The 26,872-nt window shown below is 42.3% G+C and overlaps 1 protein-coding gene across 4 annotated transcripts in view; it reads left to right on the top strand.

Moving 5' to 3' along the window:
* The window catches only part of Slc4a4 (solute carrier family 4 (sodium bicarbonate cotransporter), member 4), a 300,806-nt gene that overhangs the window by 172,699 nt on the left and 101,235 nt on the right, over positions 1 to 26,872 (top strand). For all 4 annotated transcript variants that reach the window (XM_013518567.1, XM_005392771.2, XM_005392772.2 and 1 more), the window contains exons 8-12: positions 11,886 to 12,043; positions 18,340 to 18,427; positions 21,133 to 21,287; positions 21,912 to 22,025; positions 23,920 to 24,094. In XM_013518567.1, coding sequence (XP_013374021.1) covers positions 11,886 to 12,043; positions 18,340 to 18,427; positions 21,133 to 21,287; positions 21,912 to 22,025; positions 23,920 to 24,094 — 690 coding nt within the window. The remainder of the gene's footprint in view (positions 1 to 11,885; positions 12,044 to 18,339; positions 18,428 to 21,132; positions 21,288 to 21,911; positions 22,026 to 23,919; positions 24,095 to 26,872) is intronic.

Below are 26,872 nucleotides of genomic sequence, written 5' to 3'. Positions count from 1 at the left end.
TAGGCTGTTGAGAACCTAGCCCTTCCCGCAGCCCAGAACTCTGCTAGAAGGCCATCAGGGTAATGGGTACACTGGGAAACAGTGCCAAGGAGCTGTTGCTACTGACTGTTGCTCCTCACACCCCAAAGTGGAATTCTGGTCAGTGAGTTAATATTACTGTTACTATTATTGTTTGCATAGAGAAAATGATAAATGGCATATTCAGAGGCCATAAATCTTCTACTAAAAGGCTCCTTGACCTAGGCTTTTGCGTTCTTTGAATTTTAGTTTCTCTAGCATGTAATTTTTTCTGACACTGTATGTTTGCTTGTAGGGGAACTATATTAACTTTACTTTTAGACCAAGATACTTGTGAAAATGAAGAGATACAGCTAACAATTATTTTGGAGTAATAAGGCAAACAGGCTTCTGGGCATATCGCTGGGCCTGACCCTTTGTGATAGCTTTAAGAAGGTTAGAAGCAAAACAAGTTCATACTGGATCTGAGCTTTGTAGTTGGAACCCAAACTTGGATCATGAATCTTCTTTTTTCTCTATAAAGAAAGGCCAGAAGATAGGTTTCAGTGAGACTTACTGCTCCAATACCTGGGGCAGAGATGGTGTAGGTTGTGTCTGAGAATTTGATGAGTTTGAATTATCCCTCTTCTCTCCTAGCCATACAATAGGAAGGACACTGGAATTGTGGGGAGGATGATAGAAAAAAGACAGGTTTTAACTAACCATGGAAGCCAGCTCTAGGCAACGTCTCCAGTAACCTGAATCCCCAAGTCCCACAGTTTGTTTCTGTAGATGTGCTTCCAACAGAGTTCTTAGTAGATTAAGTTCTTGATAGTTCAAATCTGTTTCAAAATTCTTCCTGAGATTAGTTTGCAGAAGTCAATATTTGATGGCCAACTTCATCTCAGCCCTGTTGGAAGCTAATTGTAACTCTACCTTTCTTTGTATCATATTAAATGTTTATGTGTGTGTGCACGTATGCGTGGACAGGGCCTAGGTGTACTTAATGATTTTTGTGCTGTGAACACACCTGGTATGGTTTGAATCTGCTATGGAATAGGGTTGGGAGTTGTGGATTTGGAAAGTGATCCAGTCATGACAGCTCCTCCCTTTTGAGTGAGATTAGCTGCTCCTTGTCCGTTTTGCTGTCTATAGGCACCCTCCAGCATGCACCATTCAAAGTTCAGTCTTCAAAGCAGACAGCAGCCCTCACCAGACGCAGGTGCTTTGACCCTGGGCTTCCTAGCTTCCAGAGCTATGTTAAATTTCTGTTTTTTGTAAATTACTCAGGCTCAGGCATTTTATTATAGAAGCACATGTGAACCAGTACTGTGAAACTGTCACTCAGACTGAGACATAGAACATGACAACCATTGTATATTGTTTTCTGTTTCATTAGTTTACCTTCATTTTATTATTTCCTTTATTCTGCCTTCTTTGGGTTGCATTTGCTGCTTTATTCTTTTTTCTTGATGTGTATATTTAGACCATTAAACTTTAGCTTTCTTCCTTTTGTAGAGTTTGCAGATAGGGCTATAAATTTTGCTGAATGCACGTGGTTGGCTGTATTCCACAGTTTTAATATGCAATGTTTCAGGTTATGAGTAATATCAACTGTAACAATTTGTTAATCATATTTCAGTCTCTAAGACAACTATTTTATATCCAAACTACTGAAATTCTATATCTTACAGTCAGTATTTAAAAATTTTTATGAAGTTACCTCAACCTCTATGTCTGATAACTTCAATGTGTAGCTCTCCTTTATTATTTCTAATTTCCATCTGTTTTCTTTCCTTAAGTTCAAATCATTTTATCTTGCCTACTAATATGCTTGGTAATTTCTGATTGAATTTCGGATGTAATATATACGGAGTAGAGATAATTTGATGCTGTGAATGATGTTGTCTTTCTTAATGGATTATTTATTTTGCTTTTAGCTCCATTGATGCTAGGGCAGGCCTGCTAAATACTGGATGAGGAACTGAGCAGATGGGGAGCTGGGTTTTAGTCCTTTTGTATTGACCAAATATAGAGCCTCCCGCCTACATCCAGCCATGCAGAATATAAGTCCTGAGATTCATAGACTCAGAGAATTATTCTGATATAGAAATATAATTGAGCCTATAAAACAAATTGAGTCTCTGGACCAGCCACATGGATGAACATGTCATGTTTCTCTCCCATTCAGCTGTCATGCTGTAAGAGAAATCAACTAACTACCACCACTCTCCCATTAGACAATAAGCCCCATTAAATATATAACAATGAATTCATCAGTCTGGTTGTTATTGCTGAATGTAGAGAAAGTAAAAGGGCTGAGGCACAAACGTAATAAGGTGACAGGACATTACTTCCCACCTGAACAGTTAACATTATTGTCTGCGCAAAGAACATGACATAAATCAAAGACATAAATCTACTAAAATGCTCTTTGACCTAGGCTTTTGCATTCTTTGAATTTTAGTTTCTGTTTTTCTGACACTGTATACTAGGTTCTGCGTAGGCTCCATCTCAGTGAGATTCACCTGTAGGGGGACTATATTAACTTCCCTTTTAGACCAAGACACTTTTGAGGATGAGGAGATACATGTAACAATTATTTCAGGGTAATAAGACAAACAGACTCCTGGGCATATTGCTAGGCCTGGCTTACGGTGACTTTGACCTGCCACATGACTTTGTTTGGGAAAGAAGAGCTGACAACCCCCAAAGGAACAACGAAAAATAAGCTAAAAAGAAGAAAAGAGGAACAAAAGAACATCAATAAATTGAGGAAGGAATATCAAGAACTTCAAGAATAACTTTTTTGTCCAGGAGAAGAGGTGGATGTTAGCATATGGACAGGAGGCAGGGTGAATTGGGAGTAAGTAGAGATTAGAAGTTTACTCTCGTAGAGGGGAAAAGAGATGTAAAGAAGGGAGGCAGCTGCAGATGCAAACCTCATGAAAATGAGAAAATATACTCATTTAGATAACATTTAAATATCACTTACAGTAAGTACATTGAATAGGATAACAGGATCATATGCTTAAGTCAGATTCAAAGGACAAAGCTTATGTGCGTTTGCTTAGAAATAGTACTTAATACTATCCATGCAATTTTTTTTTGTCTTTTTGAGGCAGGGTCTCACTACGCAGTTTAGGCTGGCCTTGAGCTCACTTTGTAGTCCAGGCTGGCCTCCAACTCAGAATGATCCTCCTGCCTCAGCCTCCCAAGTGCTGGGATTACAGGTGTGCACCACCATGCCTGACTTACATGCAATTTTTTAAATGTGGTAATAATGGCAGAATAAAGGAGAAAGAATCTAAATACTTGCCTAGTATCAGTGGAATATGATTGCTTGGACCTATGTACTAGGCAGCGCTGTCTGAGGGGGTGGTAGAGAGCCAGGACATCAGAATATTAATCAAGAGGCTGGAGTGGCTGGTTAAGATTGTTTAGCAGTCACACTGTGATGGGTCCTGAATGTAAACGCCTAAAATATGCAAACTGCTTTCATAGAGCAGGGTGGGAGGATCTGAGACCCAAATGGAGAGTAGAAGATTGACTTTTTAAATTAGCTATATATATTCACATCACTTGAGTATGAATAACTTTCTCATCATCAGATAGAATTGTCATCCAAAGTAAGCTACCTCTTTTACAATAATTTCATTTGTTCTGCTTCATCTATTCAAACTTCTAGTCTCTTGGCATGCTAATGCTGTGATCACTGGGTTCAGAAAGTAAGGGAGGTTAAGAAATTACAAGACAGCCGTGGCAGAGCACAAGCTGTATGCTTCTAAGTCATTACTGCGAGGCCTTTCTGTGCAAGGGAGAACGTATAAAAAGAACCTGAAATGTGACACATAGATTCAAAGAGCTTGTGTCATACCTGTTAAAGATATAAACAAAAACAGAAACAAAAGTAAGTGCAAAAGATTGCTAAGCTAGCCAAAGAGTGTTTCAGTGATTCTAGCTCCATAGGCAGCTGCTTAAAATCCACTTTTCTGAAGCTGAAGTTGGTGAAAGGATTTTTCTTTACCCAGTGTGTTCTTGTAGCTCACCCTACACACAGTCTAGCCTGGGTATCCTTTTGAGAAACAACTTCTGATTATAAAAAAGCAATATCAAACTTTGTCTTTGGGATGCAATCCAGATGATTATTGGGTTACTTTGAGTCTGATTCGAAAGCCTTAGAGTCTGTCCTTGTTTTCATTGTCTTTTATTGCTGCTTGTAATTCCTGAGTCTGTTCTTTACCTGTCTCTTTGATCATTAATATTTTTCCCGAGTATTTTATTATTGTACACAGTTATGTAATCTCAGAAATGGTTCCCATATTTCCTTCATTCCTTGAGCAGATACCATTGGGTTCCTTAATAAGATGATGTGCACAAATTGATGTTTGATAAGCCAGAATTATGGGGGAGATTTTAAAACTTGACTCAGAGGAGAGCCTCCCTCTCTAGTCCTGTCGCTCCGTGCAGTTGCTGTGTTCTGTGACCTCCGTCGCAGAGGGTGCGTTTCATGGCATTTGTGTTTCTTCTTTCACTATGTCTATTTCTATATTTGCCTCTTCTCCAATAGACTGTAAATTTCAAGAGCATAGGATGTGTCTTTTTCTCCATAGTCTACAACCAGAACTTGAATATAATTGGCATCCATGCATTTTGAAGTGAATACAGTGGAGTTGAGAGATTAGATGAAAGATGAGAAAATTTCTATCCAGTGCAGCATTTTCTAATCTGATTTTATGCCATAATGTGCCTCTTCACCAAGTGGGAGATACAGCAACGTAGGCACAGAAGCATGTTAAAGGCTCTGAGAAAGTCTACAGGATAGAAGGCTTTTTATTTTTTTTCTTTGTGTTCCCCAAATCTGTCTGACAAGCATACTTTGGTATCTGTGTTCTGCATTGGGCAGAAACTCACTTCAAATTGATTTAGTTCCCAAAGGGGATTTGGTGGCTTATATAAGAATTCTTAGTTAAGCTGCGGGCTGTCGGAGACTAGGGTTGGGAGCTCAGCCACCTCTCGCTTCACCTGCTTTTCTCTCCTGTTTTTCCTGGTTTCACTTTGGGTGCTGACTGATCTCGTTCTTTGCTAGTGTGGACAGCGGGAGACAGGCCCTTTCAGTATGGGGGCAACAATCTCAGGTGAAAGGGAGAATGCTCAATTTTACATACCTAAATATCAAATTTTCCAAAATGATTGGGTCTCTGTGGGTCACGCATCCACCCTTTTATGCAATCACTTTTCTCAGAGGAGGTGTTTAAAAGAGTGACTCTATCTGTGCCTTTCACCTACTTCTGTGGTCTGGGTGAGACGCACAGAACGCGTATGGTAAGAGGGAGGTTAGGGAAACTGACTGGGAAGAGCAGAAAAATAACCCTCATTCATTCACGCATTCACTCATTCATTCAACAACAAATTCATTGAGATATCCTTTTTAGACACATTTGTAGATAGCAGGGACAGAACACTGAACAAATTACATAGCTATTCCTACCTCTAGCAAATGTATATTCTAGTGAGGAGGCAGATAATATCAAGGACCACTAACACATATGATATGTTTGATGATACTAGGTAGGAGGAGAAAAAAAAAATCAAGAGGAGGACTAAAAAATATCCATGAGGATATCTTGGTTACTTTTCTCTCCTTACTGAGACAAAACACCCAATGCCCAAAATTAAGGAAGGAAAGGTTTATTTAGCTCACAGTTTGTGGAAGTTTCAGTCCATAATCAGCTGACTCCAAGGCAGGGTGGCAGGGCACAGGGGCAACACTTCAAGGTGGCAGAAGAGAGAAAAAGCAACAAGAGCAAAAAGGGGGAGGCAAGCCTCTTTTCTTCCCCTATACTGTAAGCAGGCTGCCCCCACCCAGGGGCGTGTAGCACTCACATCATCTCTGTGCCCTCCTCCTGCACAGGCTCAGGATGATACAAAGTAAGGACCCTGGCCCTCCTCGGTCACTTAGTTGACCTCCTAAACGTCTCACATTGACACAATGAACAACCTCCCAGAGCAGTAAAGGGTGTGTCCTTCTCACCCCAGGATGTAGAACTGCTGAGTCAGTTAGCCAAGCCTCTAGAGCCTCAAGTTGACGTATCAACCATAACAATCCACCCATGTCAACTTGGCAACCAGAGACATTTTTTAAACCAGTTTCTAGATATAAAGACATTATCCTTGTCATTTCACAGCTTGAATATTATAATACAGGTTTAATAATCGTTAAGAACCAGTATTGAGACTACCAACATTATATTACATTAGAATCCTACACATTTTGCCCTGTGAAGACTCATGCACATCCCTTTATGCCAAAGGCATTTAGTCCATCTGTAAGAATTGCCAAAGTCCTAACAGTTTCAGCATTGCTGGTAAGTCCAATTTCCAAATCTCTGAGATGTAAGGTAAACTCCTACTTGCAAGCCCCCATACAAATGAAAAGTTAAACACTTCCAATATTCAATGGCACAAAACAAACATTTTCCTTCCAAAAGGTACAAACAGGGGAAAACAAAGGATTGAGACCAAAGCAAATCCAAAATCCAGCAGAAAAAACATTAAGTCCTATAGCTCCATGTCCAGCATCTGAGGCAATCTGTGGCACATTGTGAGCTCCAAAGGGCTTGAGTGACTCCACCCCTATGGCACTTCTGGTGACTGTAGCTTCCATGGCTTCTGTCTTGGGCCTGCCTTGCTTTCTCTTTGCATCTTTCTTCAGACAATCCATGTTCCTAGCTTTTCCAGCCTTCTGAGGTCTCTACTGCACCTTTCGCTTCACACTCAAAACTTCACACACAAAACTTCACCCACTGCCCTCTCAGGGGCACACTGCCTGGCCTCCCAGGCCTTCTGAAATCTAGGTGGAAGCCTTCTAAACCTCAGAACTCTTGCATTCTGCATGTGCCTAAAACTGACACCATGTGGATGATGCCAAGGTGTGCTGCTAGCCGGAGCAGTAGCCAGGCTTTCTTCTCTCTTGGCTATAGGAGTTGACCACTTGAATCACTGAGAACTCTGAACCTGACTCTGAGGAACAAATTCTCTATGCCACTGGAATTGTGGAATCTGGTGCAGCCACCACTGCCATTCCAGAACATGGCACTCTGCAGCTTTCTTCTCAAAGTAAAGTCTTTGACTTTGGCAGTTTGACACTGCAAAGGTTGGAGACTTGCACCTTCTTGTGATGTCCTCAGGCCATCTTTTTTATATTCTCCTGTCCCCTCTCTGCAGTGGAGATTACTTCAGCTATATCTTTGTTGTCCACAGCTTTATTGGAGTTTTCTTTCTGGCCAGACTCACAGTGTTTTAAATTGTCCTGCTGGGCTCTTTGCTCTTGATTCTTAACATAAATCTGGCTAAAAGACCCAACAATAGCCATGCCACTACCTCAATGTTTGACTGCCTTCAGATTTGTTCTGCCATATTAATCAGTTCACTGCCCTTAATCTCACCTTTAGACAAAGTCTCTGGACACGAGCAAAATGCAGACAAACTTTCTGCCAAGCTATAACACACATCATCTGGAGTCCAGCAACCAATGCAGTCCTTCTTTCCAGCAGAAACCTCCTGAACCCGGTCTTTACTGGCAGGATTTCTATCAGCCGTCTGGTCCTCTGAGCTCTGACCAGAATCTCCCATACAGAACAGCCAAAGGCATTCTAGTGCCTCTCTTTCAGGCTACATCTCTGAACCTTTCCAAATAGTTTTCACAAACCATTTCCAAAGGCTCTCAAACCATATGGTCACGTATAGTCACAGCAGTGACCCCTACTTCTCTGGTACCAAATTCTGTCTTGGTTACTTTTCTCTCATTATTGAGACAAAATACCTAACACCCAAAATTAAGGAAGGAAAGATTTATTTAGCTCACAATTTGTGGAGGTTTGAGTCCATAATCAGCTGGCTGTAAGGCGGCAGGGTGGCAGAGCACAAGGACAACACTTCAAGGTGGTAAAAGACAGCAAAAGCAGCAAGAGCAAGAGGAGGGGCAAACCTCTTTTCCTCCCTTGTAATGTAAGCAGGCTACCCCCACCCAGGGGGCATGTGGCACTCATAATTACCATGCCCTCCTCTTGACAGGCACAGGATGTATACAAAGTAAGGACCCTGGCCCCCTGTTAAGTCACTTAATTAACCTTCTAAGCTTCTCAAATTGACACAATAAACAACATCCCAGAGTGGTAAGGGCATGTCCTTTTCACCCCAGGATGTAAAATTGCTGAGTCACTTAGCCAAGCTTCTAGACTCCTCAAGTTGACACAATGGGTCAACCATAACAGAGGGGAAAGGAGCTGGAATTTTAGCCCTCCTGCCCCTTCTCTGCTGAGAAAGCTGTGTAAATAAAGAGTGGAAGAAGTGAGGGAAGGGGCCACACAGACAGACAACCCCAGAGGATGCAGTGTGAAGGACCCAAGTGGGTGTGCTGGGAATGACAGGGAGGACGGGCAGCTGGAGTGGTGGCCACAGGGCAGACCAGCAGAGCGGAGGCATTGAGGTCAGGAAGTGAGGTGCAGTGGGCTTAGAGTGTAGGTTGTAGGTTGGATTCAGGTTGTAATAAAGACCTTGGCTTCACTATTGATGTGTCAGTTATGGAGGGCTGAAGTAGAGGAAGAACATGATTTGACTCCTGATTGCCTGCTCTGGCTGCTTTGGAGAATAGACTAAGGCAGGGATCAAGTGGGAAACCAGTGCTGTGATCCAGAAAATGGTCATGGCATGCACCCCGGTAGTGGCCGCAACCATGGTGAGGAATAATTGGACTCTGGATGCTTCTTGACTGCAGATCCAAGAGAATCTGCTCATGTGGTGGATGTATGGCATGGAAGAAAGAAAAGGGTTGACAATGACAACAAAGTTTTTGACCTGAACAGTAGAAAATAGGGCTGTCATTCACCAGACAGGGAAGACTGTAGGCATCAGAGTACCTCAGAAAGGCTCATTTTACACATGTGAAGTTGGAAATGTATATAAGAAACCCAAGTGGAGATCTTGTAGGTGTAGAGTTTAGGGCAGAGGTTCTGGCTGCAAATAGAAATGTGTGAGTCATCAGTACAGTAGGTGGTATTTAAAGGCATGAGGCTTGATGAGGTCACCCCCAGAGAGAGTGCAGATAGGAACAGTATATCCAAGGACAGAGTTCTGGGGCACTTTAGCCACTGAACACTTTTACTGCAGAAGGTGTGTTAGTTTCTCTCAGAACTCTAGATACCATGAAGTTTGAAATACACTAAACTAAAAGAACATACCTTTTACAGCTGTTCAGAGCATATAGGAGTTAGTTTATGTTCTTCAGCCATAAAGATGCACTCCTGACTTGCCGATGTGGTTACAGTAGTCTCAGTAAAGGTAGTACTAGTAAGACACTGGGTGGAAGTATATAACTGACTGAGATATTCTGCGTATTCAGCATAAGCTGCTTTAACCCTGAGAAACTTGGGGAAAAGATTTAAGGTGTGACTGAGAATTGAGCCCTTCTGAAGTTCCCAAAGAAGTGGGTGGAGACAGCAGGATATCTTAAACTGAGTTCTAAAGGATGTTTAGAAAAGGTGGAAATGGAAGAAGATAGGATAGTGAGGATGAGAATGAAGTAAGTGAAACAAGAGGATTATAGTCAGATCACTTGCCTGCCTGGAGCAAGGAGCCTGCTGGAGAGAAGGGAAAGCAGAAGAGGGAGTAAAGTCAGATGTTACAGTTTAGTGCTCTGCACTGGGAGAGGAGGACTCTCTCTGGAGAGAGTTTGAGGAATGTTATTTTGCATGTGTCTGGGCCACCTGGCCATACCCCACATCTTCCTTTGTGTAACTCATTAGGTGATCACAAAGTTTTGTCAACTTACAATTTAGACCCTTCCTCTAGATACTATTTTTATATCTGAGAAATAAAACTGAAGTTTTAAAATATTAGCATTTATCAGAGGATTAATGGTAAAAGTGTTGGAAAATTCCATACTACTTAGTGGTCATGCCTTTATTTACTGACTTCCACTAAATTCGTAGTCTTAACTTTCTTGCTCTTCATCAGATAGTTTTCTTTTTATTTGAAGTACAAGGCTAAATAAAAGAGTCCTACAAACATGCTCCTGAGGGTAATGGAGAGCTAGGGGTCTCTTCAGTGCAAGCTGAAAGTGAAATGTTGGTATAACCTTCTTATTAATGGAGGAATCCGGTCATGCATCCACTCCCCATCTTAGCAATGATCTATGCAGAAAATAGTAAGCTAACCTGTACTTTTGACTTGATGGGTGGGACATTTATATTGGGTGGTAAGTATATACCAGAAATCTGTGTTTTAATATGGTCTTGCAAGATTCTTTATCCTTCCATGATTACTGAAATATTTAGCTTGAGTTGCGTGAAAGAATAAGGCCTACGGGATAAGCCCTCAAAGTGGCTGTGTTATGCAGTCTTCACTCCAACAAAATTGCCTAACACCCACCCGTCTCAGCCCCGTACTTCCTGCTCCTCACGGGCAGCTTGCTTGAATGTCCCTCAAGCGTCCACATCCTCAACCGCTCCCATCACCCCACCTTTGAACCCAGAGAGCCCACAGCTTCCCACCTGAAGCTGATCCTTCCTCGGTGCTGTGGGCATCATCTCTTCCCAGTAGCTCAGGATTGGCTGAGAGGCTTTAGCCATTGTTGCTTATTTCTTGGGGAATGTTAATCTTTCTACGGGGTCATCCCCTTCTCCAAAGTGTTGTAGCTTAAATCCTCGATTTTGTGCCGTTATCCACTGCCCTCCCATCTCTGCCCTCTGCTTGGTTGCAGTGTTTCTCACCCTGTGTTCACTTCCCCACTTCTTTGTTTACTGTGCACCCTGGTGTCCTCTGTGCCAGCCCGGTCCAGATCCCTAGGCACTGCCGCCTTGCCAGTGTTGCCGTCTCTTCCTACTTCTCATCTTATTTGAACCTGCAGCAGCCTTGGATTAGTTGTCACACTTTCCCTTTCAAACCCTTTTGGCCTGACAGTTGTGAAGTCCTGGTTTTCCTCTTCGGTCTGTGCTGCTCTTTCCAGTGTCCTCTGCTGATGTGGTCTCCTGCTCCTGTGAGAGGCAGAGTGGCGCGGGATACAGATCTCACCTCTTTTCTCTGCACGTGTGCTGAGGACTGTGTCCCTGTCCCATAGCCTTGAGGACTGGGTACGTGGTATTGTCTCCTGAACTGTCTTGCTGTGCCACCTTCCACTGCTTTTGCTAGGCATCTCCCACCTCAGACTTCTGAGTCCTTAATCAGTCTTGAAGGCACTGTGGCCTGGCTCCCCCTCCCCCTGCAGCTTCATTGGCCGTTTCCTCTCTTTTGGTCTTTCAGCTTCTGCCTCAACTGACTTCTTGTTGCTCCTCACTCCTCTGTGTGCGGCTCCATCCTGTCCAGAAGCTCCGCACTTACTGTTCTCTGCTAAGGTGCTCTCCACAGCTCCCCACGTGGCTAGCACCCTTTCTGAGCGTTTACTCAGAGGCCTCCTTGACTACCATGTGTGAAGATGGGTGCCCTGTGACCTGCTGTGTTTCTCCTCTTGTTACCTATCACTCCTTAAATCCTGTTTTATTCCCCTGCTGTGAAATCATGGGCTCAGGCAAGGCAAGGAACTAACCTGTATGTCTTGTATTTCTCCAGCTTACATCATTGCTGGGCTCTGAGTAGCCACTTGATAAGCTTTTGCTGAATGAGTCAGTAAATCAGTGCATGGAATTATATTATGCATTATATATAAACTATATTAGGACATCCTCAATTTTCTAATCCAAGGCAAAGCTAGATGCTTACTTTGATACTCTGTTTAAATGTGGCATAAACGTGGCCACCTGCGGAGAGCCTTCTATGATTGATACACATGATTTCTCTTCTTGTTCCCCTCTCTGGAAATCAATTGTGTTTTCTTGGCTTTTCCCATACAGTTGAAGAATAAGTTCATGAAAAAGCTACCACGTGACGCAGAAGCTTCTAACGTTCTCGTTGGGGAAGTCGACTTCCTGGATGCCCCTTTCATCGCCTTTGTTCGGCTGCAGCAGGCTGTCATGCTGGGGGCCCTGACTGAGGTCCCTGTGCCGACCAGGTAAGCTGCTCCCCACTGCTGCGGCCTGCGGCGTGTGCGTGGGAGAAGATCTTCCTCTCAGGTGGGGCCTCAACAGAGAGAGGGGACATCCAGGATGCTGCAGAGAGTTGATGGAAGTAATGCAGAGCCTGACGGTAATTTTTGGGGGAGTGTACTAGTTTCCTGTGACTTTGTTTAGTATTTACAAATACCTTTTAACATACAAACTGTAGTATCCAGATTTAACCCATAAAGGAACTGCATCCCGGAGCTGAAGTAAGTCTGCCCGTAGGAAATGGTATGGTGGTGACAATTGCTTTTATTTATGTGCTCTGTGTCTCATCAGAAAATGAGTAGTAGGTTCGTGCATACGTTGCCTGTGCACCCGTATCTGTAAAAATCTGTAAGCTTCACATCCATCCTCACACACCTTGTAGTTACAAGGATCTTGCCACACCCATGTTAGCTACAAGGAAAGGTGTCCCAGAGCTGCAGCCCAGTCCCTGCGGTGTGGCACCTCGCGGAGCCTGGAGTCCTCCTCCTCTTCACTCTGTTGAAGCTGAGCTCCCTGTGTTCAGCTTGACTTAAGGCTGCAGTTATTTTGAAACAAGTTAATGCTTCACTTAAACTTGTGCTGAGGTAGAGTTTAAAGAGAAACTCCTGTCTTCGGGCTGACATTAGGAAATTACCATATGAAAGAGCTTTGGGGGTGGGTGTGCTTTAGGTCCCAGGGCAAGGAAAGGTGATGCTGTCTCTCTCATCCTTTAGTTTTCCTTCTGTGAACAGGAAGGTCAGTGAATCCTCCTCAGGGAGCTCAGATATTCAGAGCATGATTAACCAACAGTGGCAGCAGGCTTAAGCTTTGTTTTGAGCCAAGGTAGAAGGAAAATCAGGAGGGAGAAAATTTCCTTTGCGCCTCTCAATTCAGGCCATTGTTAATGACCATACAGGCACTTTTTAGCCATTGTTTAATTTCTTAGACACTTATAAATGGGAATAATGTATAGGGCAATCTTTGGACAAATAGCAGTGGAAAGGAAATGATCACAGCTTATTCAATTAATGGGATTATCGTGATTTGTGTTTTCTGTAACCTAGCTTTTCACTTGAAAACATTCCAGCGGACCCTTGCAGTTCTATCTGAGCAATCACCTGGCAAACTGCTGACTCAGGCAGGGCTAGGGCTGGAGGCCAGCTCAGGGCCCAGCGGCTTTATTTATGTCTCTTTGGACTAACTTTGCTGGGGCTTGAAAGAAAAAAACATGCCAAGGAGTGTTAAAGAAAATTGCCCTTGCCTTTTCATTTTTATGACCATTTCTGTTTAGAAACTGCAAATAAAAAAGTATTTTAAAAGGCTTTTTTGTCTAACAAGAATACATATGCATTGAGTATCAAATCTTGGACATTTTTGTGTCCCTCTTGTCATCTGTTCCTGCTTGGCTCATTCCTTTTCCTTCAGTCCTACAGCATGGTCTTAATTTAGGGATGAAATACAGCATCATTTGAATTAACAAAAAGAGCCGAGCAATTCAAGGGAGTGTAATTCAATAATATCAGAAAACTATTTCAAAGCAATAATCTGAATAATATATCCTTGCATGTTAACATTTTCCCAGGAAATAGTCTTATCCATTTCTGTCCTGCAAACCAGCGAAGGCTGTAATCACTGAATTGGGAGTCACATTAGTTATTTTAGTCGTAATTCAATTTACCCTGGCTGCATCCTGTGAGATCTAATAAAGGAAATCCCGCAAGGAGTGGGGTAGTCACTGCCAAGGACTGGGTCTGCCTTCCAGGATGGGTTTTATTTTATTTTTTTTATTTTTTGGTTTTTCTCCGGTACCAGGAACCAAACTCACGACCTTGCGCTTGCCAGGCAGGCGCTTTTGCTGCTGAGCTAAATCCCCAGCCCCCAGGATGGGTTTTAATGTTTGTTCTACTCTGTTGCACTGCATGCAGACCACCTGACAGCCTGATCTTCTCTGATTGTCTTTCCTTTTAAAAGTGGAGGAAAGATACTCTATTATTCTTATTATGACAGTGTTCCTAATAAACAGCGTGACTACCAGGCACCTGTTGAGAAGCATGATTCTAGAAATCCCATGTGCAGCTTCACGCCTTTCACCGTTTACTGTTGCTGATCCATTTGTGAGCCTGTAAGGCTGTCAGCTCTGAGCGGGTAGATGTCAGTGCTGGTCTAGATAAGGCCTTCATGCCATTCTTTTGAAAGCAAACAAACTATGGCCTATGATGTTTGAGAACTTGGTAGGCTACCATTCACTCGTATTTATGAGCTAAATGTGGGATAAATATTGCTGCTATCACTTTATAGCTGAAAGATAGAGGCAAAGGGAAGATGGACTATCGGTGCTGGAAATAAAAGCTGCAGATTTCTGACTCCAGATTTTAAGGAGAGCCTAGGGAGATACTCAGAATGGATGAGAAGAAAATGTTTTAAGGCTCTCCCATGAAGAATATTAAATATCCTAGATCACTATATAATTTTTTGGTCTTGAGTTGTATATCTAAGGCAAATGGTTATTTACTACTTCAAAATAACAAGATATTTACCCTTTTAGCATACGATAAGTTAATATGTATTGTGTTACAAATAATTATTTGCCTAAGAAAAATAGTTGGTGCTTTTTTTAAGAACCATTTAAAACCCACCATTAATAAGATGAGAATAGAGGTCCTACTAGTTCAGTTCTGTCTTGCCCACTAGTCTAATTGCTAGCTGGTGTAAGCCAAATGTAGTGTGGTTGGTTGTGGTGATTTGTGGTCCTCATGAATACACTGTGGAAGCTGCAGTTTAGCCACATTTTCCAAAGCTGCTAAATATGAATAAATGGGTTATTTGATTCACTGTTGTTTTGAGAGAAGGGAGATTAGTGCATGCTGAGTTTATGCTAGAAATAGCTGTGATGTACCAGGAAAGGGGGGTACACATCCTCTCTGAAAAGATGGAGTGGTTTAGGAAGACTGGCTCCATTTCGGATATTATGCTGTTTCTGCCTGTAATTATTTTGTGAATGTGAGCAGCGGCCATTGGTTCCAGAAGCGCATCATCTGGTACTTTTTGTTATGGAGAATGCTAGAGGCATCCTTTCCAGGCATAATTAGTCATTTGAGAAAGCTCACAAAAGTAGGAAAGGGCCTCATGAACATGCTTGAAACAACCAGGCACTGTTAAAAATTCAAAGTCTGGCTTATTTCATTATGAGAGAATAAAAGGAACTCAGTACATAAATTATTTTTTTTCTGAGTTGTCAACATGGTCTCTGCCCTTCCAGCTACACAAATGTGATGTTTACTCTAATTTGTTAATAAAGAAAAAAGCTTCTGGTTAAAAATAACATCTGTCCCTTGACAAAAACCAGCTTTGGTTATGAAAGGAGTTTTCAGTACATGGTAAAAGCTGCCTTTGCCAGGCTGTGCTTTGATCACGGAGTTGTAACTGCTTTGCTTCCTCAAGGGGAGAAAGGTGAGACCCCGTCGGAGGCAGAGGTGGCTCTGTGTGCCCAGCGTTCTCTGATGTTGCACCCTGTTTCCTTAGTGCTTTGTAGAGTAGGGGCATCCATAGGGTCTCTTCTGCAGATGAGGTTCCCAGCTTGAGAGATGTTTCCTACCACTTGTAGATGATCCGATTCCCTGTATTTGTTGTTGTGAGAGGGTGGTTTTGCTGAGTGTTCCCTGACTCAAAAAATGTGAAAGGTTTAACAACATGTCACCATGTTGTTTCTATTTGGCATTTGGTGATTTTTCATTAAGGAAGGAATAGCTTTTTAAAAACTTCCCAGGAAGAGGATTAGTAACTTTATGACTAGGTTACTGAGCCTTTAATTTTCAGGTTGGGTTTATCTGCCTAGTATATGTCATGGACACCATTGGTCTATCGCTTCCAGTCATCGTTTGCTATTATTTAGTGGCGACCAACATGTTATATGGAAGATGAGTGCCCTCACCTTGCAGGATTTAACTCAAGGCTCAGACTCTGTCATTCTGGGAAAATCATCCATCTTCTGCCCATGTTTAGGTACTGTTAGTGACTGAGAGTTTTTTTAACTAACAAGTCAGTCTTTCAATGTTGAGCCATATAATCAACCTGGTAATTAATGCGTGTTGACTGATAGTTTGCATAATGTGGACTCGTAAGCTGGAATCATGATAAGGGTGTTAGTGAGAGGTAGGAAGAGCTAAGGGTGGTTTGGGAATAGTTTTGGATATCGTACATTACTGAGATGTTAATCCTTCGATGCACTGAAGTAATACAAAATGAGAAACAAAAGAAATCCATTATTTAAAGGCACAATAAGGATCCAGGTGTCACATAGTTTTTCTGTTGGCCCCTCGTGTACACGCTTTGCTTAGAATAGTGTCCTTGTTGTTTTCTTGGCAGCTGTCCATTTGCAGACAGTAAAATAGAACCAGGAAATATAGTCATCCATGAGTATTTTTAATGGGATTTATAGTTTGCTTTAGTGACTGCATCTTAAATGTGGTTGAGTGCACTCAAACCAGAGATCAGTCTCTTTAGAAAAATCCACTTCACTATTGTAAAGTAGCACTTTATACTGCTGTGTGCAGTGATACATGATTGGATACCAAGTGGTCAGTGTCCAAGGAAGAACAGTTCTAGTATGAACTGAGCGTTAGTGTTAGGAGAACTAAGATGCAGTTCTGACACTGACGTCTTCATTCTCAGATGGGCGTTCACACTCACCCTTTTGCCGGTTCCCTCGCGTGCTGTGCTGACTCTCGACAGCACGTGTGTGCCGTTCCACTCCACAACTGGCTTCCACAGAAACAAATGATGAATGGTTTTATGGTTATTTTCAAGTAAAATCTGAGTATGCCAACTTTCAGATCCTTTTTTGCTCTCTTAATTTTGGGTTACTTTTCCTAGCTTCTTTGAATTTATAAGAAAAAAGCGATTATACTTTCAATATACAGTATTTTGAAATAGACCCTAACATTTTATAGAATACTAGTTGTAAGTCATTTTTAATTTAATGCAAGATTTAGAAGTAAGTAATAATAAAATCTGGCGAAGTAAAGTGCTAAGCCATCACTGGTATCATAACCTTGCCGAGTGACCCGTGGAAGTTACTTTGGGAAGGTTTTTCTCTGTTGAATCACAGACCTGGTATATTGGTTGGGCAGGTGATACTAGGCAGAATTTTGTGGTCAAAAGAACAGGATGTAAGAAAGCCTGACTGTCTTTAGTTCTTCATTTACTCTCCTTTTGGTTTTGGTTTTGGTGCGAGGCAGTGAACCCAGGCCCTCCTGACCCCCAGCACCTGTCACTTATTAAGCTCATCCGTCAGCCTGTTTCCACACCATTAAACAGCAGTAGTAGAACAGTCCTCTTTGCAGAGGCGTGTGTGGAGATTGAAATAAGGTGATGAACATGAAATGTTCAGCGGGCTTTAAAAAGCAGGCCTATAATATTATTTGTATTGTTCTCCTCATTTCGCTGTTAAGTAAGATGTGATCAGTATCCAGGCGGGGGTTTATCCAGATCACCCGCTGTTGAGTTTTTTCATACTTGTTTATTTACCAGGTTTCCTCCTCCCCAGGGGGCACTACTTCTCATCTTTGCCCAGGGAGAGGGTTCTTCCAACATGAGAAGCGGGACCGAGCTCAGGGCTGCATGTTTCAGGATCTGTGTACTACAGAACGGTGCTCTGTGCATTATTAAGAAAACAAGTTTAGAAAGGAAAATGAGGACATCCACAAAAATATCATAACCATCTGTGAATGGTGTTTTATTGGGGATTTCTCTCCTCTTTCTCTTTCCTTGCTTTGGCTGCCAGCATGTAGCTTACTTGTAGAAGATTGGTATTTGCTGATTCCCAATCACTTGTGAATAGAAGTAATTTCTCACAAGTATGGAGAGGACCATTTTCACTGCCCATGTTGTCACAGGAAAATCAGCGAAATCCAGAGAAGTACTAAGTGTTGCTAGTTATTGTGCGTAACAGGTTTGCTCCAGAGATTACAAATGTCAGCAGAAATGAGAAAGAAGAAAGTTTAAAACAGAAAAATGGGACAGCTCATACAGTACATAAAGCTAAACTTTCCTGCTTACGAAGAGGCTTCTCAAATTCCATGTCAAGTTCTCCTTTGCCTCCAAATAAACTGAACAATGATTTGTGTTTTGCATCTGTGTGAAAGAGTATCTTTCAGAGCACCAAGAACATTACCTTTGTTTTAAAGATGACTTCTCGACCTGGAAGTAAAAATGTCCAGTGCTATGTATGTTATACTTGATGAAGTAGGTTGTTACAGTGTCTGCTTCTTTCTTTTTCCATTAGGTTTTTGTTCATTCTCTTGGGTCCTAAGGGAAAAGCCAAGTCCTACCATGAGATTGGCAGAGCCATCGCGACCTTGATGTCTGACGAGGTAGGGACGGGAAGCTGGGGAATCTGTCACTGTCCTCCGCCTGCTGAGGGTCAGTGTGTCCACAAACACACCAGCACTGTTCATTCCTTACAACATGCCATCAGCAGGCCTTTGTATGGTGGGAGGTACAATCATTGGTGGAAACGTGCTGATGCAGCCTATCAAATGGATTTTTCAAAAAGTAATGCATGAATTTTGTCTTCAGTAGATTTTTAATTCAGGGTTGGCAGAAAACGAATAAACGTATTTTCCTTTTCCTTTTTTATTTGAGGTACTGAGCATTGAAATCAGGGCAAATGTCCTATCATTGAGATATCCCCCATCTTTCTCTCCTTTTTCTAAACATTTTTAATTCTTTTAAAAACTTAAAATATTTTTAGTTGACATAACCTGTTTGCAGGTTACAGTCTGATATTCCAGTACCTGCATACAATTTGTGGTGGTCTGAGGCATGGTAGGCTAAGTATGATGGAGATTAATTGTATGTTTCAAATAGCTAGGAAAGAGGAATTTGAATGTTCATAGCACACACATATGTCTGAGGAGATGTGCATTTGTCTTGATCAGATCATCACATATTTTCAGTTCTTGAACCTGGTATATCTTAAATATTCTTTAAAAAGTTAAAGGTCATTGTATTAACTTTATTTCTTAAAATGTTTAATATATTAATTCTTAGAACTGAAATGTCTGTTTAGTATATTCTTTTGGAAATCACGTTTTATATAATAATGCATAAATAAATGGGTAGTGTATTTTTCCTAGGTATTAGAGAGTATGTGTTTTTATAATTTTCTTGCTTTGTGGGAAGGTGTGATATATATCTAAACTGCTTCAGCAACAGTTGTTGTAGAGTGTCTGGTGCTTTGGAATTATGAGCTCTATCACTCTTGTGACAGCAAGGATGTTGTATATGCATTTGAAGTTTAATAAAACTCTGAACTATTTTCATGGTAGGAGAAATACTACTAGGATATAGGATCATTAATTTCTGCTTCTGTGTCTTTCTAACTTTCTATGTTCCCAAATGTTTTGCTTTTATGCCATTGCTTGATTTGTTGGTTTTCCCACATTAGGTAGAGAACCGACCCTTTTCTGGGTAAGAGCTTTGTGCGGTGATAATGCAGGTGGTGCTTTTTTCTGGGTTTGAGAGCTTTGTAGTATAGTTATGTTGTTATTTTTCCCTTCAGAAACACTTTTTCCCCTGGGTGTAGTAAATTCATTTATTTATTTTTTGCATGTTTATAGTTTCCTTCTTTTTAAAAGTCTTCCTCTAAAGACGTGTTAACGAGGAATGCTTTAGGCTGCAACTTATAAGTTTATAGTAGCTTAAACAGCCTGGGGTTTAGTGTTCTCATATAACAGAAAGTCAGGAGGTAGATAGTGGCTGAGGTTCATTTAACTTAACTGCTTAGAGATCAGCTGAGAGTTAAGGCTCTTCTTAAGATGGTCTGGCATTTCATCCCATCAGTATTGTGAAATGTGTACAATCAGGTCATCATTTCATCTCCATTCAATGTAGGAAAAAAGGATGGGGTAATGTGAGTACAGCCTCTTTTTTTTTTTTTTTTTTTTTTTTTTTTGAAACCAGGTATTCTAAGGTTTTCCCGAACAGCCTTTCTCTTCTATTGCATTGGCTGTAACTGTCAGTCTTTATCTACAGGGCTGGCTGGGAAAGTGAGTGTGTCACTCCCCAGTCTCTGCAGTGGATAGCAGAGAAAATGAATGTGAGCTGGCAGTGTCTGCCCACAGGATGGACTGTCACCTTTATTGCCTGTGCCAGCCCCATAGTCACCAAACCATTAAATTGTTATTTGATTGATAGTTTTTAAAAATGCCTTTCTAGAAGAGATTTTGTAGAAACCTGCAAGTAGTAGGTAAGGTGTTAAACAGGGGGCATCTGTTCTGGAAGCTAAATAGTTTGACTTATGAAGTAATTTGGCTTATGTATGAAGAACTTTCAGATGATCAGCTTGGTTAGAAGAATGAATGGTTGACAAAAGGAAATTCCTTCTGTGGAGTTTGCTGCCTTGGCTAGGTTAGCTTTTACCTTACTAAAGTTAGAGAAATGATCATATATGTAGATTCTTTTGCTTTGTGTATTGCTGTTATAACTCAGATTTCTCTCTCTCGTTTTTTAGTAGTGCTTGTTATTTATGTGTTTGAGAACCACAGCATTTGAGTCTTAACCTGATCTTAATCCTCAGCTTGAACTTTTCCTTCTTGAATTATCAGCAGTTGTTTGCCCCAGTAGTTTTTATGTCAGGGAATGACTCTTCATTGTATTTCTCCAAACTGTTTTCATCTGCTCTTTAGCAACTCTGTCAGGAGAAGTAACAAGGGAGTGGTATTGAAAGGCACATAATTTTGCAGTATCGATAGGGAACAAACCCCATTTAAAGTAGCTATTTCTCCATCTTCACCTATATTCTTTGAGGTCATTGTAAGAATACATAACATAATGCTTAGAATAGGTAGGTAGCTCGGTGGTGAAACATTGGCTAGCATGCATGAGGCTCTGATCTCCAGGATCCCAAAAAATAAACATTAAAAATAAGTGTTTGGGAACATGCTGAACAATATAGAATATAAGAGTATTCTATGACAATAATAGTGCATTATGGATTGCACTTTTCAGCTTGCTGAGATGTGAGGCAAGCTGACAGTTCCATTGTTGGACCAACACATCTCTTGCTTTTCTGTAGGTTTTCCATGACATTGCTTATAAAGCAAAAGACCGGCATGACCTGATTGCTGGGATTGATGAGTTCCTAGATGAGGTCATTGTCCTTCCACCAGGGGAATGGGACCCAGCCATCAGGATAGAGCCTCCTAAGAGTCTTCCATCGTCTGACAAGAGGTAAAGCTGCTCAGAAGCTGGGAGCTTTAGGTTCCAGGACACCCCTGGGACTGCATTTGTATCTGGGAAGGAACAGCGAGGTCAAACTGCTGCGCTGATATTTTTGGGCCCTGTGAATGTATTGCTTCATGGGAACCATTTGTAGGTCATGGTTTCACATTTCCTTGACACTGTAAAATAAATGTTTAATGTTTTGATTTTCTTCAGTGATTACAAATTAGAGGGCTCAGATCCTGATGTTTGCATGTTATGACACATATTTTTGAGGGTGTTTTGGGGACTCCCTGTACATGTGGAAAAATCACTTTATTCAAAATGAGTCTGCAAAGATGTAAGATGTTGAGAAATTGGATGAGGTAGTTGAGGAGAAACCATTTCCTGGCAATCTCTTATTGTCCAGGTGAAAATTTCCTTCTGGTACCCTTAATTCAGCTTGTCTCTTCATCCAGTTCTTGGTCTTGGCCCAAAGTATGACACGGTAAGAACTGTTAGGGCATCAGGAAGAACTAATAATTTGTCTACCAGAAGGTCTTCAGTGTGCCTTCCTGTTAGCCAGTGCTTGAGTCGACCGGGAAGCAAGTGAATACAGTAAACTGATGTATTGGTCTCTGTTGTGTCACTCAGAAAGAACATGTACTCAGGCGGGGACAGTGTTCAGATGAATGGGGACATGCCCCACGACGGCGGCCACGGAGGAGGAGGCCACGGAGACTGTGAGGAGCTGCAGCGGACTGGACGGTAACTGATGGACCCTTTTGCCATTCCTGAGAAGGTTTTCTTTGGATCTAAATTTCCTTTCACCTTTCTGAGTTTACCTTCCTCATTTTACTCGTTGCTTCGTTCATTTGTCCCGGCAGCAGGTGTCTATAGTGCACCAATTGGCCATAGGCACTGGGGATGGCTGTGAATCAAAAGTGATGATTTTATGAGAAAAAATAAGGCAGAACTAGGGCCTCGCGGTGGGAATGCGGTACTGCGTCTAGGTGGGGTGGGGAGAGGAGGCCGACAGGGCGGTGGAAGGGGCTGAAGGGCACGGGCAGCACATGCAGGCGGGGCAGGGAGGACCCTGGACGCAGAGTGTCTGTGGGCTGGCAGCGGGTGGCGTGGCGGGCAGGGTGACGGAGGGTGTTGGGCGGACCGACGCACTGGTGACGTGTAGCCTGTCCCTCGCGGCCTGCACCTCAGCGCTGTCCGTTTACTCCCCAGTGAGTGAGCTGGGGAAGCGTGGGCGGCTCTCAGTCCGGCTCTGCTCCCCAACCCGCTGCCCGCAGCGGGAGTCCAGGCGGCCCAGGAGCTGCAGTTCTTTCCTTTCCTCATTCTCCGCTCCCAGGTTCTCCGTGTCGCTTCGGGTTAAGTACGGTTTTCAATAGGACACCCGAAGATGCGACTTTTTGAAAAAACAGTGAGATTTTAAAAAAGTGTGTCATTTTAGTCTGCAATTAAGTCTAAAAAGACGAAGTTATTTCTTCTCTAAATGAACCACATGGATTTCTCTCCCATACTAAGAAGAAATTGTTTTCTTCTCTTTACTATTAGAGAATGAAAAACACAAAACCTCTCCCCCCGTTTCTGTTGAGCAGTCGCGGTGTAGTCTGGGGATTGCGTTCTTAGGTGATTTTGTCTCTGCACATACCGTGGTGTGCGCTTAGACAGACTCGGGTGGCATGGGCCAGTGCCTCAATGGACCCCTCGATGCCATCAAAAGTTAAGTTTAAAAACAGGATGTGTGAGGCTGGTGCCATTGTCCCATAGTCCACTGTCTCACAATACATTCTCCCCAAGTAGGAGTACACTCTGAAGTACTGATACAGGAAAGCTTATGTCCACCGTGTCGGAGCGTGGGGCGTTCTGGGCAGAAGCTGTGGCATTCATGGGAAGGCTGAGCTGCGAGGTTTGCTTGGGAGGGAAGTGGCTGCTCCATCAGCCAGCTCGCCTGCTCAGCTGCCCCTCCTCCCATGGCGTACCTGCGTGCCTGCCTCCCTTGGCTCCTGCAGGGCTTTACCCCAAAGTCGCCTTCTAAGGGGCCTGTTCTGGCACCACATCTCAAACTTCAAACATCTCTCCACTTAATTTTGTCCTGACTTTAGTGCTATGTGTTTTACAGATTTGTCTGTTCTCTTTCCTGCGTCCCCCAAAAGCAAGCTCCATGTGTGCAGAGCTCTTGGTCAGTGTGTTCACTGTTGCACCCCAGTACCCAGAATGGTGGTGTGGTGTGCGCCGATCAGAGGCGCTCAGTGAGCACTTACAGGACGGGTGGGTGGACGGGTAGGTCGGGCTGGGAAGGGTCATGTATAGCTCAGATGATCTGCTCACGCATGGAGCCGTGTTCTAGGGAATGAAAAATTTCAGTTTATCTGCATAGTTATCTCTCATCCGAAGACCAGCTAGATGACCGTTGGGGAATATGGCATCTGTTTGGTAATTGACAAAGAGAGATGGAAGAAAATTCATACCTGTGCAGTTTTCTGGTCTCATCTTAAGTGGTTAAATTGTACCTTGTCCTTGTGTAAGTGTTGTAAGTACAAATTATTTGTGGTTTGGTGAATTATCTCTTAGTAGATTTTTTTGGGTAGATTTGATTGTCGTTTATTTTGTATTTGCTCACATGTGTGTTTGCTCTGTCCCTGTCCAGGTTCTGTGGTGGATTAATTAAGGACATAAAGAGGAAAGCACCGTTTTTTGCCAGTGATTTTTATGATGCTTTAAATATTCAAGCTCTTTCAGCGATTCTCTTCATCTATCTGGCAACTGTAACTAACGCCATCACGTTTGGAGGGCTGCTCGGGGATGCCACTGACAACATGCAGGTGGGTCTCGTTTCGGGAGGACGCAAATAGTACAGCCCAGATTGTTGGCCTTACCCCTGCAGCTCTGTTGGAAACAGATGGCCTTTCGGTTACTCAGCGTGATTTTCTTCCTTTCGGTGGAGGCTGCATTTTACTTCGCTTCTGGCTTGGTGCTGTTTCCAGCATGTTAGTAATTACAGAAATAGCTCGATGAAATCTGGCTGGAGTCACAAGTGGAGAAGAGAAGGGGAGGAAATGAGGATTCACAATTCTATTTGGGCAAAGCGTATCAGCTGCTTTACTTTTGTTCAGTGCACAAAGTTTAGATCTTTTGCTGCCCTGAAAGTACAGCACATGTTCTGTGGAGCTTGAAAATGACTCGGAATACAGACGTGATTCCTTACTCTTCACCTTCGTTTTTATATGAGTAAATAGAGTCATCAAATGATACAGTAATTTGCTCCCAGTAGAATTCTTCATAATGAATATAAGCCACAAGTTGTTTCTTCTCTATTTGGACCTGTCTCCTATTAAGCTGTAAAGATTCTGTCACGGCTAATTTGGAACCATTAATTGTAACCACAGTTTGTTGATTACTTTGAAGGTAGTGTTTGCCTTCCTTTTGCATTGGTAATAGCGACAGTTTTAGAGAAAGAAAAGATGTCTTAAATTCTAATAAATCAGAACAATATGTGCAAAACTACATTAAATTAGTCTTTGAAAAATAGACATTGTGCTAGGGACTGCATGCAGAAGAGTGAATGAAGCTGAGACACTAAGGAAAAGAGCTCAGTTTAAGCTTTTCAGATAATCTCCTCCACTTGACTGTTTATTAGTGTTTAATCAATGTGATGTTTGTAAAGGCTCCAGCCAACTTTTTAAAATGGAATTAATTTGAAAAATTACTTTTCTTTCATTTCTCCTTTCTTCTCACTTATGTTCTAGGTTTCTTCCTGAATATAAAAAGATGGGGGCTATCTATACACTCTTGCTGCCCCCAGCATAAAGGGAGAAGTTACTTTAAGCAATTACTGCATTTTAGTTTAAAATGCCTTGTCTGTTAGTTTTGCTGCATAACCTATTATCCTCCAACATAGAGGCTGGAGAGCATCACTTTTTGTCATCTTTCGTGCTTTACCTGGCTTACAGGCTCAGCTAAATGCGTTTTTCTTTGGTTCTTCACACGCTTCGAAGTCAAGAGCCTCAGGGGTTGATGTCACCCAGTGGGGTTTGCTTACCCGCGTGCCGCTGGGTGGGATGCCCGGACAGTTGGCATCTGGCACCCTGCACAAGCTTTCCATTTGTCTGGCGTGGGCTTCCTTGCAGTGTGGGGGCAGTTATGAAGTGCACAGAGACCATCTCCCTGTCTCCCGCCCTGCTCCCTTTTTGCTCATCCATAAGATGGGAATGGATGACTTGTCCTGTGAGCTCAACAGTGGGAGTTTTAGAAGCTCAGAAGCCACGTTGGGCATCTCTTCCTCATCAGGATGACCACATAATGATCACTGTCAAAAATCATTCAAGAAAACAAGCAGTGCACCAAGGCCAGCGTGCCGGAGGTAGTACAGGCAGCCACTTGTTAGGAAAGTAAATGAAATCTGTGATTTTGAGAGAACGGTAGGAACAAAACTGTCTTTGGTCTATTGAAACGTACAGATACCTTCTTGTGGAGATGATTTTTAATATTTTTTCAGGGATATTCTCATTGAGATGAGGATATTGTGACACTTCCATGTGCGTGAGCTTATTCTCTCTTGAGCTGAATTGGTATGCTTGCAGCCTCCTGAGACTGAGCTTTGGAATGCCTCTGAGACAGGGAGAAGTGGGTTGAGATCTGGTTGAAATGTGTTCCGCTCTGTCCTATGGGAGTCCATTCCTGTCTGACCAAGTGCCTAGGGAAAGGCTTTGCTGTGTAACGTGCAGGCAGTGTGCTGCTGCTCGCTCTGATACCTGACCGGGTAATGGCTGGGCCAGTGGGATTAGCTATTTTCTGGTTCTGAAGGTTTCAGAAGAAACATAAATGGTTTGGTGCATCAGGACATTAAGTAGTGCACTAAATAGACATTTTCTGGATATCAATTTTGGGAGTTGATAACTCAAAGTGATGCAAAACTATAATATTTTCCAAACATGACTTATTTTAATGAATAGACTTTGTGACTGCCATTGATAATTTTGTTAAAGCTATGAACATGTTGTTTTGAAGGTTTTTGTGAATGGAAATATTGAAGAACATTCGCTCTTTTCCACTTCAAAAGCCTTCAGAAGTTCCCATTAAGAACTACCTTGGTTATGTCCTCTGCCATGACTGTGATTCTGCTCTTCTAGCAGTCACAGTGGGTGGCAGAAACACTGGAAAAGAAGGATAAAAAAAGAATGATTGTAAACATGTTTAAGGATAAAAACAGAATGACTGCTAACACGTTTTGTAGAACAGAAATTCAACAACTGGTTTTACTAGGTGGGGTAATTTGTTGAGGAGTATCTTATGACCAAAAAGACATGCACTTTACAACATTTTTGGTCCATGGCAGTTGTGGTTTTTTGGACTTTATTTCAGGACAACAGAGCAGTTTGTGCTAAGGCCTAAGTCATTTCACAGGTCTCAGCAAGAGAGACCTTAATTCATTCCTTTGCAAATATTTATGGAGTGTCTTCTATGTTGTAGGCATTGTTTTAAGTGTTGGGGTACACAGATAGGGGGGCAAAGTAGGTAAGAATCCTATTGTGATGGTTCCTGTAGCTTCAGATGAAAGTGATCTTTTCCCAGCCATCCCTCCTCCCAAGATAGCAGTGGGT

Source organism: Chinchilla lanigera, unplaced genomic scaffold (assembly GCF_000276665.1).
Source record: "Chinchilla lanigera isolate Chin_1 unplaced genomic scaffold, ChiLan1.0 scaffold00046, whole genome shotgun sequence".
Taxonomy (NCBI): domain Eukaryota; kingdom Metazoa; phylum Chordata; class Mammalia; order Rodentia; family Chinchillidae; genus Chinchilla; species Chinchilla lanigera.
This window is presented reverse-complemented; position numbering and strand designations above follow the sequence as displayed.